General features: G+C 27.4%; 1 protein-coding gene across 1 annotated transcript; it reads right to left on the reverse strand.

Annotated features, from left to right (window-relative positions):
- Nucleotides 1-7,981: 7,981 nt before the first annotated feature.
- Nucleotides 7,982-11,243, reverse strand: LOC114119676 (tubulin beta chain-like). The gene is made up of 5 exons (XM_027981321.2): nt 11,057-11,243; nt 10,802-10,910; nt 9,175-9,370; nt 8,943-9,102; nt 7,982-8,855 (listed from the first exon to the last, which is right to left on the reverse strand). The coding sequence occupies exons 1-5, from the start codon at nt 11,111-11,113 to the stop codon at nt 8,040-8,042; spliced, it is 1,338 nt and encodes a 445-aa protein (XP_027837122.2). The 5' UTR covers nt 11,114-11,243; the 3' UTR covers nt 7,982-8,039.
- Between the last annotated feature and the right edge of the window lie 5,639 nt (nt 11,244-16,882).

A 16,882-nucleotide genomic window follows, 5' to 3' on the forward strand; every position in this document is an offset into this window, starting at 1 on the left:
GACTCAACAAAAAATAAAAAATAAAATGATACTTATAAATTTTAATGATTAAAGTTGATATAAGTGTATCTACTATGAATTATTATTATGATAGTCAATTACTCGACGTAATTAAAGATGAAACCCCTCTGTACCTAAGTCCTAAAGTCGTATTCAGTATCAAAGTAAAAATATTTTATCATTTTTAATGGATATTCTCCATCAGCTTTCCATCACATGTATCCTAGCTAGCTAGCCTAGCTGTAGGTATACGATATTACTAAAAAACGATCCTGACCGGAGATTACGGATAGGAAATTCATGGGAAAGTTTTTATAAAGATTCAAATATTATATAAGTTTTACAAGTATTAAGTGATTATAGTCCAAGAAAAACAAGTTAATTCAGCTGATGACGTGCTACGTCGCTAAATAAATAATACGTGACGTGTATAATGTCCTACACAGCATTCACTGCACAATGCATAATAAATAATAATGTATGAAATACAAAAGTAATATAGGTAATAATTTTATATGTATTTATGAAATATTTTGTTATAGGTAGGTACTAAAAAAATCATTATATGACACAACGCAACAATTTAACAAGTTATTTTTCGATACCTACCTATGTAATACTTTGTGCACACTGCACAGACATGACACATTAATACATAGTAATAATATGTAAATACAATAACAATGGTTAATAATGAATCATACTTGTAAATTAAAATAGATACGTTTTATTACAATTAAGCGTAAAACTGTTATAAATATATGCAACAAAGCGTATTATAATATTATACAGGATTGTTTAATTAATGTAATACAAATCTACAAATCAAATACTGATCTTAGATACGTATGGAACTGCAGTATTTTTTTTATTCCTAAGAGGAACCACGGTAAATAATGTATACGTGACAAATATGCACCTACCTTGATACACCATAGGCAATTGGCACGTAATCCTCAGGAAATAGGAGCTGAAATGATAATGCTTGCACATTTTTGTATTGTTCGTAGCACAAGTAATCGGTTTAAGATTTCACGACGATTAAAGAAAATATTGCACTGATCACTATTATTATTTATTATTCTAGTACAGACATAACGAAAACGCAAAAAACAGTTTTTTGAAGAACTTTTGTAAATCGGACTTTAATATACAGCTAAAATAATCCACGTGGCAATAGTTTTTCCAATATTAATAAAAGAAAAATATCACGTTACCTACTAGTACCTACCATATTATACTATAGGTAGGTAGCACATAAGAATAGAGGTCACCTCGGTTGACAGCGTAAAACGGATCGCTGGTAGAGAACTTCACTTTAAGAAGGCTGTGGAAATTTGGCAAGTATCAAGTCGTTTGAAAAATAATCTCGGTCTACACGAGGCTAACTAGTATTTCAAACTAGCGTAGCAAGATAGTATTTTTGGAGATTATCCTGGCTTGAGACTATAGCATAATATAATAAATATATATAGGTGTTTTACTATAGTTTGTTTTCTGAAAAATAAAACTAATAGTAGTAGACAATATTAGCATTGTCTTTCTATCTTAGCTTGAAATGATACGGCTTCGTGTAAACCGGACATCAATCAATCATTAATATTAAAAACACTATAACGGCGAATGAAAAAACTAAAGCCACCGCGTAACGCGTAGAGTTGAATTATTTAGCATGCAGATAATGTGTTACCTTAATGTTTTAATTTAAATGCGTATTAAATATCACACGGAACACAAACACGAAACGATATAGTGTGAAACTGCAGTGAACCCGTTTTAATTCTGTGTTGTCAGCTTATGGTACAAATATAGGTTACCAGTCGTTATACCACCGTGTCATTTTTACAAAACACCCGCACCGTGGTCGTATTCCACTAGCAGCTGGTAAACCGCGATTTCAAACCTCACCGGAACCGTCGTCCTAAAGTTGTTACCATGACTGTTAAAGTATAGATAAACTAGACAGTGTGGTTGCGTGATGAAAAAAAAACAGAAACGGCGGTGACCAAATTATTGTTCTCCACCAATTAATACCTAACATCATAGAGCGCTTCCAGTGGATTTATATTAAATAATTAACCAAATGTCCAAATGCAAAGTAGATAATACATATTATTATAATTAAGAGTATTAAATCTGAAAAGTTTTATAAGTAAACTGATTTATAGCGCTACTGAATCAATCTTAAATAAAATCAGCTGTTTTCGGGTAACATTGGTACTTGGTAGGTCCAAAAACGTTCTGTAAATGTACCATAAATCGTACTGTAACCATACTACATTGTCTATCGATAGTGTGTGACTGTTGCTGCCGTGAAAGATATTGGCAGTATGCGCACTATTTAACGGTTAGAAGACGCATAACGTTTAGTTTTCATAGCAAAATAATATTCGGCGAAAATCCATTATTTGTTGTTATACTACAATATAGTATTCAGTGGCGTATTTTGGGGTGGGGGGTGTCCTGTGGGTTTTTCGATAGTTCTATTCATTACTGAAGTATCGCAAAATATTATTGACGAATGATAAAATATTTTAAAACTGCTTTGAAAATTGAGTAGGTAACGTATATATTTTCATCTTATACCGTGTTATTGATATTAGGCATTAGCAAAATGTTATTTGGACTTTCAGTAAACGGTGAACTACGTACTTCTTAGAATTGTATAACCGTATTATGAAGCCGCGGGCCAGCCGTATTATTGGCTATCGCCTGATTAAAATTCTTCGAATACAACAATTATTATTATTGTCTACTATACCGTAAATATAAAATATGAAGTACAACGATTTTAAATCGCCTCGAATGTTATTCGATAGAACACAAAGCTTACACACTATACAATTTTACGCGGTTAAAATTCGCGCCAAACCATAATTTTATTCGCGGAAACGCGCGCGAACATTCGCCCAGTGTGAATAGACTCATTCCAAACAACGTTTTAATTTTATGTTTTATGTTCGACTAAAATTAAATATACGCGATCGATCGCGGACGATAGCGGATTTTATCCACTTGCTTTACATAGTGCGAATGGTCTAATTTAACATAAGCTGTTTAATTTTAATGAACGTTCGCGGAGATTTAAAATCACGTCCGCGCGCAAACTATTCGCTATTTTGTATTGAACTACTGCCGACGTCGTAAAAACGTACAATTTACGAGAGTATGACATTATGGTAATTTATTTTTATAGCTTTTAAGGACTCGTATGAACAATAATATGATAAATACCTATGTATTTAACACTTAGAAGGTATTGAGGTATATTATAATCAGGTATGAATTTTTGATGAAACTATGTTAATTTTTAGGGAGAAAAAGTATTGCCATAAGTCAGATACCCCCCCCCCCCCAAAAAAAAAAAAAAAACCACTAAAATTCGCCACCGATAGTATTATGATTGTATGATGCACGTCCACGTATTCCGTTCTCTGGTAGTATAATTATTTATAATTTAATTTAAACTGGTTTTCTAGAATTAAACTGTGGTTCGACAATAGTAGTTTATAATTTTTGTATTCATAGACTATAAACTATAGAGTATAAAACCGTATACGGTATACGGTATACCATATAAACTCCGATTTATAAACTAGGTAATTAATGAACATTATTAGAGAATGAAGAAAGAAACCAAATATTGTTGATAAAATTAAGACCTGGTTTCTAGCACCCACGAGTTAGAACGTGCTACAGAGTACCTACAAGTGATATTGTTTTAATACGATAAATAGGTATAGACGGTAAGTATGTATAAAACTTTAAACTATTATTATAGTATAATATCATTTTAAAAACAGGTTGTGAATAGAACCATTTTTTTATTATTATTAATAAAATAATAACTATTTTTATTACGAGAGCAATTCATTTTAAAGTATATTACTACCAATTTAGGTACGGCGAAATATTATAAGTATATAATGGATATTAATTATTATTCAAGTTTTGTAAGCCATAGAAAATCAAAAGCTGATATATTTTTCAGAGAAAATATTTAAATATTATTATTATTTATTATTAATTACGTAGGTAGATATTTAATTTAATAATTTTTTTCGGTAAAAGTTTTACTATTTAAGATTGAAAAACAAAACACCCACTAATAATTTTATAATTTATGTTTTAAAACTGCATCGTCTGTTACTGTGTTTATGTAACAATACATTTTTTTTTTTTAATAATCTTACAGCCTTTAAGTTCTGAATGAATTGTTACCTATATCCTATTATTTGCATTTCCTCTGCTATTTTTATGATTTAAGAATAATTTGAAATCAATTACATTTCATATAATCAAATAAATAATTGAATTCACCATTTAAAAATTCAACACATTATATTTTATAGAGTATATCTAAGGATTAAAAAAAATTGTTTCTATATCATTAAAATTCAATTAATGGTTAGGACAATTATGTAGACTCCCAAATTAGCTGAGCGTCTATATTCTATATTACATGGGTCCAAAGAATCCCCCTACCATTATAATTTATAATTTTGGCTCGGAAGTTGATGCATTTTGCATTTTTTTTTTTTTTTTTAATTTTTTAGACGATGCTCTCCTGCAGGCCACAAATGTGTTTCATTAGCATGTGAATCTGAATAACTAATTTGTATTTTATATTTTTTGGTGTTTATTACGTTTTAAGTCATTTTAAGACATTTTTAGGTAATTATACTAAATTTTTAGTCATTTTTACTGATTTCACACTAATTCACTTATTATCGTTTCTTGTCGACCATTATTATGCCGATAACTTAAAACTTGAAAATGTTCAAAACAAAATATATCTGTAATTTTTTTAGGTCATTTTTTAATGTTTTTAAGGTAATAAACATCCGAGCTCTATTTATAATGTACACTAATAAAAATTAAAAAAATGTAAATATCATAATTTTATGACAATATATGTAGCTTGATATTAAAAATGTACAGGTTAAAATTTAATACCTATACTTAAAACATGTTTAGGCTCCTATAATTTTGTACACATTTATTATTTAAGAGTTTCAACTGTAAATAGTGTTATAAAAATATTATGATATTTTCCTTAAACCAAGCAATAAACTACTGAAGTCGACAGTCGTCATTTTAAATATTATATATCTATAAATAGTAGTTAAAAATAAATTATTACTTTTAAGTTTTTGAATGCATAGAAGCTAGCAAGTATAAATTAGTAATTATTTCAATCGGCTTAAGGCTATTTATTTTAGTAGGTACCTAGTATTGCCAGTATTGGTCATAACTATAAACAATAATATGTTGATTAAAAATATATGTTTACATTTTCTTCATCCGTATATTATTTTATACATGAATGATGGCATTGTTCAAAATAAATTGTTATTGTGTCAAATCTTGTTATTATTAAAAATGTTATGATTTTTGTTCATTTACCTCATACACGATGCATATTTCCAAATAGCTGAAACGTAATATTACTATATAGGTAATATTAAAGTTTACTACATACCTAATATTTACTTATAACTCATATAATTTAATGTATAATAATGCACAGTTATACTTTAAATTAAACAAAATAACGTTCCTACTACCTTATACAATTATCTTATAATACACAAAACTATATTTTTTTTTTAATTCGAATATACCTACTATAGCTAGAACGTATAATAAATGTAGTGCACATTTTTCTATGTGTAACAATAATATTTTATGTTTAAAAATCATTAATGCTATTGTTATCATTGTACTCTTTGTACCTATTATAATTTAAGACCGGCATAGCGCACGCACATTGTATATAGTGGGGTATAAAGTGCAGTTGAAAATAATTTATTACCACCAATAAAAAACTTAGTTCAAACGGTGCTAATTAGTATGTACATGTATCATTATGATATCATGTATCATTACAATGTATATAACACTAAAAACCTTCTAAAACCACCCAACTTTGAGCAGCTATAATTCACTAACAGACCAACGAAAGTATGTGGTATAGTATAATATATGAGCGAAAAAAAATAAAAATTGAACATAGATGTAAAAAAACATGTATCTAAAAATTTAAAAAAAATTCTATACTTTTTGAAATAATGAATGTTCAGTGATAATCACTCTGTATGTTAGGATAACTAAACTCTTTTTCCAATGTTATTTCACGAAAGTGTGCAGTGTTCATAAAAAATTAATAAAAATAAAAATTCATCATTACTGCAGTGACGACAAGTTTCCCTATAAAAATCGTCAAGGAAAAAAATAAAAAAAGTGGGCAAGTGAGTATCGCTCTGCTGTACATTAGGTGCCTTATGGATCATTATTATATATTATAGGAGTGTTAAATTTGAATCCAATGATAGTTATCATTGTATACGAAAAACGATTCTGAACGAAGATGATTTGTCAGCCTAGGATATAATTTCTAGTGGTTGGTGAAAAAGGTGGTTTAAAAAAACCAGCTTATATTAAAAAATATTTTGAAAATTAAATCACGTAAAGAAAACGCGAATCTTAATAACTGGTAAAATTTTCAAGTATCTACGACTTATACTTTTTGAATAATAACAAATATTTAAAATCGTTTGAGGATAAATCGTTATCGTTACGCTATTTCGTTAAAATTTAAAATTCAAACGCACTTAAAATTTTTCCTATAATGATGCTTCGAGTTTTCTCTATAGATACTTGAAGGTAAACTTATGGAAAACTTAGTGTTGTATTTTTAATCCTTAGTTATAAACACAAAAAATTTTATGATTTTTCAACTTCAAATATTTCGCAAATATTCATAATTTTGACGAATATTCGTCAAAATTTGAACTTCAAATGCTAATAAAAAAAAATTGTGCCTATGTATTCTTATAATTTTTTAATCACTATAAGAATAACATATGAGGAACTTTGTATTAAATTTTCAAGTATTTTGATAGGGCCAAAAAAATTTTATCGACACTTAAAAAATATTTTTTCAGAAAAATTGAAAATTTCAGTTGTCTATAAATAGCTCAAAAAAAGTCAAAATATTTTGAAATTTAAATCACGTAAAGAAAACGCGAATCTTAATAACTGGTAAAATTTTCAAGTATCTACGACTTATACTTTTTGAATAATAACAAATATCAAAAATCGTTTGAGGCTAAACTGTTATTTAACGCGGTTTTTGTAAAAATTTAAATTTCAAACACTCATAAAAATTTTTTGTCTGAATCCGGTAGAGTTTTTTTTACAGATATTTGAAGAAAAATGTATGGAGAGCCTTGTACCAAATTTTCAAAACTTAGTTATAAAATAAAAAAATTTTATGATTTTTCAACTTCAAAATTACTTGCAAATTTTCGCGTTTTCGACAGATTTCGTAAAAATTTGAACTAAAAACGCTTATAAAAAAAAATTGTGACTAACGATTTTTAACTTTTTTTAGCTACATTAAAAACAACTCATAAGGAACCTTGTATTAAATTTTCAAAACTTTTTGGTCATCCAAAAATTTTTTATCGACACTTAAAAAAAAATTTCTCAAAAAAAACGAAAATTTCAGTGATCTATAAATAACTCAAAAAAAGTCAAAATTTTTTGAAAATTTAACTATATACAGATACTACTGACATTAACATTTGGTAAAAATTTCAAGTATTTTCAGTGATTAGTTTTTGAATTACAACAATAAAAAAAAATCGATTTGGTCGAAAACTGGTTTTGCGTAAAAATTGCCGTTTTTCAGTCATTTTTTTTTTGTTTTTCTCGATTTTTTTGAAAAGTGTTGGAAAATGTTAACTTTTTACCTCTATAATGCACCAAGGATATTCACTTTTACATCGGAAACCACCCCCATAGTTTGAAATTGGAGCATTATTTCGACTAGTTATGCTGTACACAGACACAAAAAAAAAAAACAAAAAAAAAAAAAAAACATACATCATTGTAAAATCAATACATTCTTCACTCCGTTCAGAATCTAAAACTTAAAATTTTCAAATTGGTAAATTCATAAAACATAAACGTAGTGTACTATGAATATCATTTTATTTCATAATTATATGTTATTGAATATAAACGATTAGGATTTACGCTTCGGCATCCTCATCGTCGTCATCGCCTTCGCCGTCCTCGTCTATGGTCGCATCTTGATACTGTTGGTATTCGGATACTAAATCATTCATGTTTGACTCAGCCTCGGTGAATTCCATCTCATCCATGCCCTCGCCAGTGTACCAATGCAAGAACGCCTTGCGTCGGAACATTGAGGTGAACTGTTCGGACACCCGCTTAAACATTTCTTGGATAGCTGTTGTGTTTCCTATAAATGTTGCCGACATTTTAAGACCCCTGGGTGGTATATCGCACACCGCTGTCTTCGTGTTATTTGGTATCCACTCAACGAAGTAGCTGGAATTCTTGGTCTGTATATTGAGCATCTGCTCATCAACCTCTTTCATGGACATACGTCCGCGAAATATGCTTGCAGCTGTCAAGTACCTGCCATGTCGAGGGTCACATGCGGCCATCATGTTTTTGGCGTCGAACATTTGTTGCACCAATTCAGGGACAGTGAGAGCACGGTACTGTTGGCTTCCACGAGACGTAAGCGGTGCAAAGCCAGTGATAAAGAAGTGCAGCCGTGGAAATGGTACCATGTTGACGGCCAGCTTCCGGAGGTCTGAGTTAAGCTGTCCGGGAAAACGGAAACACGTAGTTACACCGCAAATTGCTGCTGACACCAAGTGGTTCAGGTCGCCGTATGTTGGAGTGGTGAGCTTTAGCGTCCGGAAGCATATGTCATACAGCGCTTCATTATCGATACAAAATGTTTTATCGGTGTTTTCTACCAACTGATGCACGGATAACGTGGAGTTGTATGGTTCCACGACTGTGTCGGATACCTGTGTTGGATGAGGTAGATTAGATTAAGGAAACTAACTTATTCATACAGATCAAAAACTTAAAAGGTATATCTATGATGACTATACCTTGGGTGAAGGAACGATGCTGTATGTAGTCATAATTCTGTCCGGGTATTCTTCGCGAATTTTCGATATCATAAGTGTTCCCATACCAGAGCCAGTTCCACCACCAAGTGAATGGGTCAATTGGAACCCTTGTAAACAGTCACAACTCTCTGCCTCTTTCCTAAAATATAATATGGTTTACATTATAATAAGTCAAATAGCATAATTTGTGTTATATGTTTATAGTTATTACCTGACTACGTCTAGCACTGAATCCACCAATTCAGCACCTTCTGTATAATGTCCTTTTGCCCAGTTATTTCCTGCGCCAGATTGTCCAAAAACAAAATTATCAGGTCGGAATATTTGACCAAAAGGGCCAGATCTTACAGAATCCATAGTTCCTGGTTCTAAATCCACAAGCACTGCTCGAGGTACGTACTTACCACCTAATTATATATTACAATTACAATTTAATTAAAATATCAAAAAAATGATTCTTAACAATTCTTATACAGAATTGCATGAAAAAAAAATTAATTAATTTAATTGTTCGTTAAAATCTAATGGACTAATCATAAATTACTAAATCATAGTATAAACCATTGTTCTATAATGATTCGTTAAATTGATTGTTTATGCAAACCAGCATTAAAATTATATTGAACTTAAAAATTGTATACACCACATATAGTGTTTGAGATTTGGGGAGGCTGAAGCTCAGGCTTATATTAGACACTTTATTAACACAAAATATGTAAAACATCGGTGTATATGTATGATATTAGTTTTTTTTTTGAGGGGGGGCTAAAAAAAGTTTAGAAGAGGCTTAGCCCCCCAGCCCCCCAACCCCCTTCTATTTACGCCTATGAGTCCACATATATACCTGATGTACTTAAATAAGTATTTCTATTATGAATAAGATTAATATAATAATTATAGTAATAAAATTGTGTAGTTAAAATATTAAATAATTATGTACCAAAAATAAATAATAATAATAACTTAATTACTATAGTTTTTTTTATATTTAACTTGCAAACAAAAATATATGCATTTTTCTTGAGTACAGTATATGTTACTTATATTGAAAAACAAAATGCTTATAAATAATCAAAAATAATATTTTATCATTACATTGGGTTGGATACTTTTTAGATTCTGAACGAAATGATGAATATATTGATTTTACAATGATGTGGTTTTTTTTTTGCTTAAATAATAGTGACCAATTATACAGCTGAGCGGTACCCACTTGACCACGATTTTATATTACTGTTTATATTACCATTACAACCAAACAATTAATAGGTATAATTGTATCGATTAATCGTTCTTAGGTTATATGGATTAATATAATATTATTATAGTTATTCGATTAATTTCTTAAAAATTTCACTAGTTTAATTCGCACTAGAGTTGCAATTGCAACTAAACATTGACAAATAAAAATATAGTATTTTGTTAACCGATTTTATAAGTGGCGTAGCCAGCGGGTAGGTCTGGTAGGCCCGGGCCTACCCGCTTTTCTCCAAAAATAAATGTTTTATATCGTGTTTTTTATTTCGGTAATAAAAATATTTATTAATAATTTTATTACATCAAAATATCGGGCCTACCCAAGAAAAAGTGTCTAGCTACGCCACTGGACTTGACGTTACGCAGTAAACCGTATTTTTTTTTAACATATTAGAACTTATTTAGCGCTACATTTAATACATTATTAGAATATCATCAATTGCCAAAAACATTATTATACATAATAATTATGATTCAACGTTAATCCATGTAATAGAAAATATAGATTTTCTATCATTAAATTAATTAATGTTTAATGAAACTTGGCATACTAATTGTATTAGACTATTAAAAATTTTTACCAAGTGCTTCGGTGTAGTAGACATTGATTCTTTCTAACTGTAAATCGGAATCTCCATGATATGATCCAGTTGGATCAATGCCATGTTCATCGGATATTACTTCCCAAAACTAAACATAAAACAATTATTCAAATTAGAAATCGTAGTATGAAATAATTATGAAACTCCTTATGTTTATGATAATATTAACAACTATTTTTATGCCAATCGGAAGATGGAAATCGACCTTTATAATATAGGTAGTCGGTATATTACCTTTGCTCCAATCTGATTTCCACATTGGCCAGCTTGCAAGTGACAAATTTCACGCATGATTGTTTATTATTAAAGTTCAAATTAATAAATAATAATAAGTTATTTAATAACTCAAGTTAGGACGTCAAAATATCGTAGACAAAAACTACACAACGATAGAATACAATAGAATATTTATGTGTTTGAATGTAAACAAACGTATTAATTGCAGTAAAATTAAAATAGCCAGCACTATTTTGAAAACTCAATAACACAATTTGTATTAAAAACTTAAATTCATCGTAAATATGATAATAATTAGTAATGAAGTAAAATAGTGAATACATTACATACAATACATAGGTATATGAATTCAATTTAAAAGATGAAAATCTGAGAGCTGGATGGTAGGGACACAAGGTGATAAAGATGGCTATTTTAAAGGTAATAAGTGTGATTAATATATTTTAATATGAAGTATATTATATGTGTATGTATTAAGATTTAAGACACAACAAGATTTAAGTTATAGAATAGAGTTCATCAAATACTATAGCCTTTGGACGAACTTTATCCAACCTTAAGAAAAAAAAATTACTTTTTCTTAATTTAGACATACTATTATTATTTGTATACAATTTAAATTGTCCCTAAATTATTGCAGTACGGATAAATAAATTTTAATAATAAAATAATTAAATTAAATAAACCTAACCTAACCAGTGCGGAAAAATTTTAAAATTCTGGCCTTTACACCTTTTTATCCATCATAAAAATAAATTATATTAGAAATAATACTGTTAAAATTGCTATGCTATTTAAAAACATTGAATGTAGGTATTGGTATACAATAGAATGAAACTTTATATATTATAATATAATAAATATATTTAATAATTAAATAAACAATAAAGAAAAATTTTTGAAATTCAATGTCATGAGTATTATAAAAGTATAAATTATGTTTTTTACAACTAGATTTAAAAAACTTATAATATAATATAATATATGATGTATGAATTGCGACATTATATTTTTTTATTATTGTTCAAATAATACAATATTTTTAATAATTTTTTTTTAATTAATAATTAATTATATTATAACATAAATATGTATAGTTATTTTATACTAGTTTTTCATTTTAAAAGAAACTTTGAATTTTAGATGTCTTAGAAATTATTAGTTCGCTTTTTTTTTTGCCTTAGCTTCTTTAGTTCTTTATAAAACTCAGCACCACTTAATGCTCTTTCCACTCATATTGATTGAAATAGAAGAGTTTAAGAAAATATTAAGCCCATTTAATTTTTAGTGAAATTGATGTAACGTTTACGATACTATAACTACGAGACGATAATGTAATAAAAACAATTGCGCTTGGTAGTGTACCTACATATAATTCATTTGAAAGTATAAAATTTAATAATTCGATACTTCGATAATATAATACTAGGATTAAAACAAATGTGATGTGTCAGTGTGTGACGTGTATACTGGCTGTTGTTAAATGGTAAACATTTTATTGTATACAATTTATACTCGAAAATAATGTAAATTAAAATAGAAGTGTGTCGGCTCGAGTGTTATACATAATAATAAGGTCTTTCCAATAATACGCTGAACACTCAGACTACGTAATATCACTGAATAATAATAAATATATTGGTCATAATATTATAGTAGGTATTATAGTAATACTATTGTATCATTATTTATGTAAATAAACATACTATTAATAGGAATACAGTCATTATATTTTAATCTTCTTTAAATTTTCTTTTGATATTTTACCCTTGATTAATATTTATTTATTTAAAATTAAACATTTAAAATATTTTTTACATTTTTTAGACATAGCAGTTTATTCATATTTTTCTAAATATTTAATAACTTTTTTAATCCTTACTCGACAAAGAAGCTCTTGAAAGTATTCCCCTGAAAAATGATGTACCTAGATTAATTTCATTCTTGAATACCTACTTATAATCCATAATAAAATATCATAGTAAATAATTTAATTCATTGATTAATTAACATTAGGTTAGATTATCGATTAAATGAAGATGTTGATTGGATTGGAGATGAATAGAGCACTGAAAAGTATTGAAATATGCCTTATAATATGAACAAAAAATCTTAAAATATGCACTAAACTAAAAAAACACTTAAAATAACAAAAAAATTACATATATGATATATATTATATATAAACGAAATTCAAAATAGCGCAAAATACCTAAACTGTCATATTTCATTATTTGGAGTCCTTGGTGCATAAAACAAATCTGTTGTTCAATCACTTCAATCTACTATTTATATTTTGTATTTGTTCATTTTTTCCTGGGCAAAGTCGATTTACAAAGCTAGTATAATATATAGAATAATTTTCAAAATAATTTAAGAATTTGATTTAATTTAATTTTAGCACTCGTATTTATTGAACTAGTCCTTAGTAAAAAAATTTAGTTTTTCATCAAGTTTATGTTAAAAAGTATTAAAATAATAGTTGAACAACCTGATAAATAATTTTAAATAAATTCCCATGACTTTTATTAATAGTTTGGAAAAATTAAAAATTAAATTGAGAAAAAGCGAGAATTTTACAGTAAACCAATTTTTTACCAAATGCATTGAAATGAAATTAATACTTTTGTATTAGGTTAAAATATACTATTAATAAGTGTATGAATTATAATAATATGTACTGATATATTATTAGATGACTAACTTTTTTTTCTACATATATATTAAATATTTCGTTCGTTTTCTAAATAATAACCTACGATACTCATTTAATAGCGTGGAGTTTATAATATTGTACATATTTTTTTACAATACATGCTCAGCAGTTATAATTATTAATAAATGCATGTGTGTACTTATACGAATACATAAATATGTAATGTTTTATATTATGTAGGTATAACTACTGAACTCTGTTCACAATTTGTTCATATGACTATATGAGTTATGCTATAAAATGTTCTTAACTGATATTATGTAATAGTATAGTTTATAGGTACAGTTAATAATTATTATACTTGATTAGTTTAAAACGTACATTAAACAAAACTATACATATAAGTCAATTTTTCAGACACATGTAGGTTATATATCACTTATTTCAACAAACAATGTTCAAAAAAATATTAAAACTATATTTTTAATTACAGTATAAGCCCTCTAATCCGTCACCTTTGGGTCTGGAGGTGTGGTCGATACTCGAAAAAGGTCGGATTATCAGAATATACAGAAACAGTAGTAAACTGGCAATTAATTTCATAAAAATATCTAACAACATACTATAAATTGGAAAATTCAAATGTATTTTTAAAGTATTCGATATTTATCGTATTCGTATATCGATTATATTAAATGGTCGGATCAACCAGAATAATGACCAGCCTATGGCGAACGAGAGCAAAGAGGAGATCTACTGTAATTAAAAAATTTTCAGTTTATATGAAACTGGGGGAGCTACAATGTAACTATGTCTACGTATTTATTATTAAGTATTTAGAATTTTTTGTTTATTTCATTTTCATTTTTTTAGGCAAGTGCGTATAGTATAGGCAAATTAACATGTTAATATGTAACTCGTTAGTGTGATAATGTGTATACTGTATAGCAAGACAAGTCAAATACCCATAAGTGTTTGTTAGGAAAATTTAAAGTTTGCAATATTATTATTTATTATCATCTAACATTTTTCATAATGTATACAATATTTTAACTAATAAGGTATAAGTTATTTATAGGCATATGCAATTTTTGAATTTTTTAGTACACCAATTAATTAATTTTTACGAAATAGTAATGATAATATAATATAATATACTGTATATAATAAATTATAAATTAGTTTTTCATCCATTATAAAATATTTTTATGGAAATTATAAAGTAAATGCACGCTTATTTTAAATATTCTTCAGGTTGTTATCAATTATGATTTGCTATACCTACAATGTATTCCTAAATCTAAAACTTTATACTCAGAATTTAGGAGGAAAAACAACGAATCAACATTGTAAAATACACGTCTTGTATTATGATGTGTACGATGTAGCGCAGCTAGTTGTATCGGCTGTATAACCTACCGTTTGGTCGGTAAAACGAGAATCTGGTATTAGGGGTTCAGAAAGTGATTGTCTGAGAAGACGTAAAATTGAAAAACTGTTGGTGTTTCACGCACTTGCTTATTGTCTGCCGGAAGGCGATTTTATTATTATTTCTACAGCTCAGTAATACGATCGTCAAAAATATATTATATTATACAAATATCAAATACTAGTAAAAATCATTATAGCAGGTTAGGCTGTCAGGACAGGTATACAAGATATTTATGTACATACTACATATATAGTATACATGTATCAGTACCGCATTATCACATACGTACAACGACTACTACGTACACTCAATTATATTTATATATCATTATAAGTATCACCATGTAAACCATAAAAGTATATCATGTACTCGAACATTAAAATTACTATTATACGTCTTTTATAGGTACCTACTGGCTGCAAGTTACAACCTTCAAATCACTCGTTACAGAAAATCCAACGCTAATAGTTTTAATTATTGTTTAGTGTAAAACACAGATTGGCTATTCCGAGAGTATGAGTAAGAAATTTAATTATTGTAAAAAAGTTAAGTACTTGTTTTTTTATTGATTTTATCAGTTATTATTTATTAGCAGAGCTGTTAATTTAATAAATGTCCTTATGTCCATACCTTTTTTGATATATTTAATATTCATATATATTGCATTATAACATGGATTCGGTCTATTTTTTTTTTTTTTATCAAATACGAAATCTAATTTTGAATATTTTTTTAAGTCTATTTAATAGGTTAAGGCATATAAATAATATGAATAAAAATTTCATTAATTCTTTATTTTTTCTCATTTTAATAATATTATTTTTTTATTTTTTAAATGTCTTGAATTTTAAAAGAAAACAATGCAAAAAAAAGCCTTTGAGTTATATATATATATATATAAATTTAAACAAATTAATTTAAGAAACGCCTAATAGTAATATTATACCAACATTAAATAATAAACTATTCTTCGTTTTTAAATATATTATTCAAGTTTGAGTTTTTATAGTAATTTAGATCATAAATCATAATTATTTTAAATTAGTTAGTTACATTATTTTCTTTATTAATTTTATAAATTTAAACAGAACACACCATATTTATATATTCTATTGTCTATTCTATAGCCTAAGTGTTACTACTTATTAATTAATATAGGTACATTTTAACCAATTATTATGTTTTCCCTAATACTATAAAGTATAAACTGTCATTATGTTCGTTACACTTATTATGACTTAAAAATAGTTATTTAATTTGTTAAATTCCTAAATTTACATCTATTAATTTAATAAGCTGTATTATTAAAATAGTTAAATTAATTAATTTAATAATTTTTACATTTAACCTTTTTCAAAAAAATATTTTACACACATAATTGTTTTAATACAATGAATAAATTAAGTGACGGCTAAAAATTATATCAAAAATGATTTATAACATAAGAAAAATATATACCTATGGATAAAAATTGTTTTCTTTTTCTTATTCATTAAAATAGGTATTTGGTTTATAGTTGGGTTACTCCCAAACGATTTTAATAGGCTGATTTATTATTATACTGCACCTGATATTTTTAAATTTTGCATACACCTGTATTTAACAAAGTGAACAAATACATTCTTAACTTGGTATTTGTATCGACTGACAACCATAAGCGCAAAAAATGATTCAAGGTCAACCTAATAAGGCGTAAAAAATTACCTTTTTAGCAACCCGCATATTATACTTAAAT

Source organism: Aphis gossypii, chromosome X, assembly GCF_020184175.1.
Source record: "Aphis gossypii isolate Hap1 chromosome X, ASM2018417v2, whole genome shotgun sequence".
Classification (NCBI taxonomy): domain Eukaryota; kingdom Metazoa; phylum Arthropoda; class Insecta; order Hemiptera; family Aphididae; genus Aphis; species Aphis gossypii.

Excerpts from the sequence above, each read along its gene's own strand:
- LOC114119676 (XM_027981321.2), bottom strand. The coding sequence starts at position 11,113 with ATGCGTGAAATTTGTCACTTGCAAGCTGGCCAATGTGGAAATCAGATT. Across the intron at positions 10,911-11,056 it reads GAAATCAGATTGGAGCAAAG|TTTTGGGAAGTAATATCCGA; the intron begins GTAATATACCGA and ends TTTTATGTTTAG. Across the intron at positions 9,103-9,174 it reads TCAGTGCTAGACGTAGTCAG|GAAAGAGGCAGAGAGTTGTG; the intron begins GTAATAACTATA and ends ATTATATTTTAG.